Source organism: Chrysochloris asiatica, unplaced genomic scaffold, assembly GCF_000296735.1.
Source record: "Chrysochloris asiatica unplaced genomic scaffold, ChrAsi1.0 scaffold00328, whole genome shotgun sequence".
NCBI classification, from domain to species: domain Eukaryota; kingdom Metazoa; phylum Chordata; class Mammalia; order Afrosoricida; family Chrysochloridae; genus Chrysochloris; species Chrysochloris asiatica.
This window is the reverse complement of record NW_006408846.1, coordinates 851,414-856,205: the sequence shown is the minus strand read 5'-3', so window position 1 is coordinate 856,205 and position 4,792 is coordinate 851,414. Positions and strand designations below refer to the sequence as shown.

At 38.2% G+C, this 4,792-nt stretch overlaps 1 protein-coding gene across 1 annotated transcript in view; it reads left to right on the top strand.

Moving 5' to 3' along the window:
- Positions 1-1,942, top strand: part of KLRF2 (killer cell lectin-like receptor subfamily F, member 2) — a 23,971-nt gene extending 22,029 nt beyond the window's left edge. Inside the window, exon 6 of the mRNA XM_006875478.1 lies at positions 1,825-1,942. Within this exon, the coding sequence (XP_006875540.1) occupies positions 1,825-1,942 (118 nt within the window). The remainder of the gene's footprint in view (positions 1-1,824) is intronic.
- Positions 1,943-4,792: the final 2,850 nt, after the last annotated feature.

The following is a 4,792-nucleotide window of genomic DNA, read 5'->3' as shown; positions in this document are numbered from 1 at the left end:
GTGGGGAAGCTACAAAGGCAAGAAGTGACTGGCTTACAAACTTTCAAGAGGGAATCTAGATTCAGAGGGCATGGAGGAAGGTAGAATCTCAACTGAGTAGTATCCAATCTGTCTAGGTGGAGCTGATGAAAGAAAATGCAGATAGGTCTCTTGTGTTACAATAGTGAATAACTGTTATCAGGACTGATTGTGAGGGTTCAAAATGTAAAAGTAGACGTTTTGTAGTAAGGAGGGGAGTGATTAACTTTGCAGTCTAGGAGGGGAGGTCCCTGGAACCATCAGGGAGAAATGTGGTGAGTGGGACCCTACCCAGAGAAGCAGTGATGCCAGAATTGGAGACAGAGATGATGATGTGGAGAGATAGAGCAGCTGGGGACTTTAGACCCAGAGAGGGAGAGGGGCTGTGTGCTGATGACCGGGAGGCAGGTTTTTAAGGTATACCCTTTGGTTGATTGATGATGCATGGAGAGGATTGTAACCATGGCAATGAAATCATATACGATAGGATGATTTTGAAACTAATATTCTCCCATGTAAACTATCACATAATTCACAATAAAACATAAAAAAAGAGTATATCAACAGTAAAATGTTAAAAATTCAATCTTGATACAGAAGAAGACATAGAATGAGGCATATCATTGATGATATGATCTGAGGATTAAGGTGCACTTGACCCAAACCAGGGTGTTTTCAATAGCTATATGCATTTGAAAGCCAAGTCCACAGGCAGTCCTCTCTCTGGTTGGCAAATGTTACAAAGCTCTTTTAGGCCTTCTGATAAATGCCCACAGAACACAGCACTCCACAATAAGCCTCAGCTTGAAGGTATTAGGCTCTAGCTCTCCCAATTATTGCTTGGTGGTACCCCACTCTATAAGTAAGAGTCCTGCTCAAAGTCACTCAGTTTTATTTGCTCCATGGATTGAGAAACCCACTGCTCTGACAAGTGCCCGAGCTCTTGGTTCTTCTGCTGTTCCTCCTCTGCTACTTCTCTGTTACTCCTCCTGTTCCACAGCTTTCTATCCCTGGATTGAAGAGGTTCAATGCATAGGAATCTCTGGGTCCAAAGGGCATACTCCATTCCTGGCTCTTCTTCTGTAATGGTGTGAGATCTCCCCTACTGCTTCCTGGATGGTTCATCTTCTAGCCATGTTAGAGTTCCAAGTTTAACAATCACAATTAACTTTTTAAATTATCATTTACAATGGAATCTGGTTATCCTATTAGTATCTTTCCACATCTTCTCATACCCAGGTCCATTAGGAACAGAATCATTTGCTGGGAGTTAGAGACAAAAGCTAGACGAGAGTTACTAAATAAATAATGAATGATACCACAACATCTAATTATCTGTTAAAGAAAATTAGATTTGCTGCTATGTGGAAAAAAGAATGGATGGGAAGCAAAATTAACACTGTGAATGTCAGTTTGGTCACAGTTCAAGGGAGTTACAATGATAGTCTGGCCTAGAAAAGAGCAGAAGAGATGGCAGAAAGTGATTGGATATGAAAGGTAATCAAGAGATAGAATTGCTAGGGCTTGCTGGTATAACATGTTAGGGTGGAGATGGAAGGAAGAAGCCATGATAACACCTAGTCTTCTAGTATAAGCTTCTACAGTGCAGTTACTAAGATAGGAGAGGAGAGGCTTAGGGGAAAATCAGAGTACCCCAATGCAATCATTAGCAACAAAAGTATGGTCCATTTAAAAACTTTGACATATCGTGACTTCTAAAGAAGCATCTTTGTAAGCTTGGCTGGAGGGAGCCTTAAAAGATAAGTTTATGATAAATACTCAAAATCTATCCTTTATCTCCCTTAGGTTTTTGGTGATTGGACCAACTGATGAGAAGAGTTGTGCCATCATGACGGGAAGTCAAGTGTATTCAGAAGACTGTAATTCCAGATTTAATGGCATCTGCCAAAAAGATACTGTCTAGATCAATCCCACTAAAACCAGTGGTGTGTACATTTACAAAAGAACCACTTTTCAGTTTGAAGAGGAAGCAATTTTAAAGTTTTTTAAAATTTATTTTTATTTTAGGTAGTTTCCAGTAGGAAGTTCCGCATTAAAAGTATCATTAATAAGAGCAATATTTTTGCTCCTAATTTGACTCTGAAATCAACTTTGTTATAGAATTGTTGCTGAATATTTGGATTTACATTTTTCATTCACACAACACTGGTAATAAACAACTAAGTAAAAAAAGAAAGATAGTAGATATTTTGGTAGTGTTTACTAGTTATTTTTAGCAATTAACAATATTATATAATAAAACAGCTATAAAGAACTATTTTATTGTCTACCCATGTCTACTGACTTGGGAACCCAATTTTGCAAAATCAAATAAAGAAACTCTCACTCTTGCTAAAATTAGTACAGGTTGGATTTCTTGAGCTTTTGTCAGTATTGACAACATTTAAGGGCTCCTCAGGATTTTCTGCCCTCTTGGTGTGGCAGCCCTGGTGGAAAAGAAGATGCATCCCATCTTGATTTCAGCGGCCTATTCTCAAGGGTGATCCCTCTCAGCGAGAGCCAGAAAAAAACCTGAGACTGTTAAAAGAGAGAATTAGTGAGAGACACATGAAGGATTGAGAACAGATTAACTGTGGCAACTAGGCAATCCATTCACAGGCCAAAGTGAGAAAACTGGACTAAGATGTGTAGCTAAAAGGAGGGAGTAGTTATCTTTTCTTTCGGGAATGGACAATCCCAGGACCATTAAGAAGGTAGATCATGAGTGGAGCTTGGGATCCCTGCCCAAAGACGCAATGACAAGAGATAGTGGTTGAGGCAACAGCAGGGAAAGATGGAGAAGCTATGGACTCTAGGCTCAGGGACTGAATGAGGCTGTGTGCCTAGGACTGGAGACTGGCTTTTTGACATTTATGTGTGCATCAGATATTTCTACTTTGTTCATTTGTGAAATACAAGAGAAAAATGGGGCTGGTGTGTTTTCAGTTGTACATGTTTTAATTATTTCATGTCAGGCACAAGTATGATGCAACCTAATATAGGCATAGTGAGCTCTACTTTTAGGGACATCCAGCAATGATATACTTTTTGAGGATTTAAGAAGAATAAATGAAGATGAGACCAATAAGTGTAAAGAAAAAAGAGGAAGATTTGTGAGAAATTCTCATGATAGTCCATCTTCAGGAATAAAGGGTGCATGAGATTACTAGACCAGACATAGACTGTTAAGTCACACCCAGGGATATGTAAGCAGGATAAATTGGGGGAAGGGAGGAAAGAAATCTGTTTTAGGACTAGGAACTTTAAGCAAGAATACAGTCATTGAGATCATCAGTGCCACGTAGGCTAGACTGTGGAACTGGAAGAAGGGCTTTATCAAGACAGGGGAACAAAACTGTTTGCGGGCCACCCATGCAGCACATCTCACCAAGTCTATTGGGTTGGGTGCCCAATTTTGCAAAATCAAATAAAGAAAACCTCACTCTTGATGAAAAAAAACCAAAAAGAACTATTTTAGCAACCAACTATTCAAGATCAAAAGGGCAACATTTGCCCAAAATTAAAGCTCAGAAACCAAGAAGGGATAGGAAAGAAGGGAGATGGAAATGGTTAATCACAGGAAGAAAGTGGGAAGAATGCTTTTATATTGTGGAAACTACAGTCAATGTCTCATAGTTAGTAAGACAAAATGTGAATGAATTGTTGAGTGGGCAATTAATTTTCTATGAAAACTTTCACCTGAATAACAATAAAAAAGTTAAAAAAAAAAGTTCTCAGAAATGGAGAAAAGAAACCAAATTTAACCATGTGGTTACACAAAATTTAATTAGGATAAACACTGAACTGCGAACTGCAAGGTCCATGATTTGGTGGTTCAAACCAGGCAGCTGATCTTGAAAATTCTATACAGATAGGGTTACTATGAGTAGGAACCAACTCAAGGGCACTTAATAACAACAACAATATAGAAATAAATTTAAAAATAAAACATTTTAAAGCCTTTTCTGATATGTGGTAGATTGGAAGGAAAGAGGAATTATATGATGAATATATTTGAAGTATGAACGTTTTGCTTACATATTATGTTGTTGTTGTTGTGATGTGCTGTGGAGTCGGTTCCGACTCATAGCTACCCTTCACAGGGTTTCCAAGGCTGTAAATCTTTACGGGAGCAGACCGCCTCATCTTTCTCCCGCGGAACCGCTGGTAGTTTCGAACTACTGACCTTGCGGCTCGCAGCCCAATTCGTAACCACTATGCTACATATTATAGAATGATGCATATTATAAAGTTACATGACATAATATTCAAAATAACCAAGAACAAGAGAAATTCCATTCATTTAAAAAAGAACTAAAAGAAATATGTATAGCTATTAACAGTGCCTATTCTTTTCTTAGGCGAAAACATTTTCTTTTTTATACAAATATAAAAGTCTCCAATAGTCTATACAGAAATAATACTTCTAAATGAAATCATATGATAAAATGTTGCTGAATGTTTAGATTTACTTTTTTTCTTTCCCATCTTGGTGTTAAGTGCCACTGAGTCCATTCCAACTCACAGTGACCTGTATAAAGTTTCCAAGGAGTAGCTGGTGGATTTGAACTGCCAATCTTTCAGTTAGTAGTCCAGGGCTTATCCTATAGCATCACACCAGAACTCTGTTGCAGTGGTAAAATAAATAAATACAACTATGTGGAAAATGTTGGTGGCTATTTTAGTAGTTATTTAGAACTTATTTCTTTGCAATTAAAAATATTATAGAGCTTTCTGCTCGTGGACAGCGCGGAGGAAGCATCGTCTCCCTCCA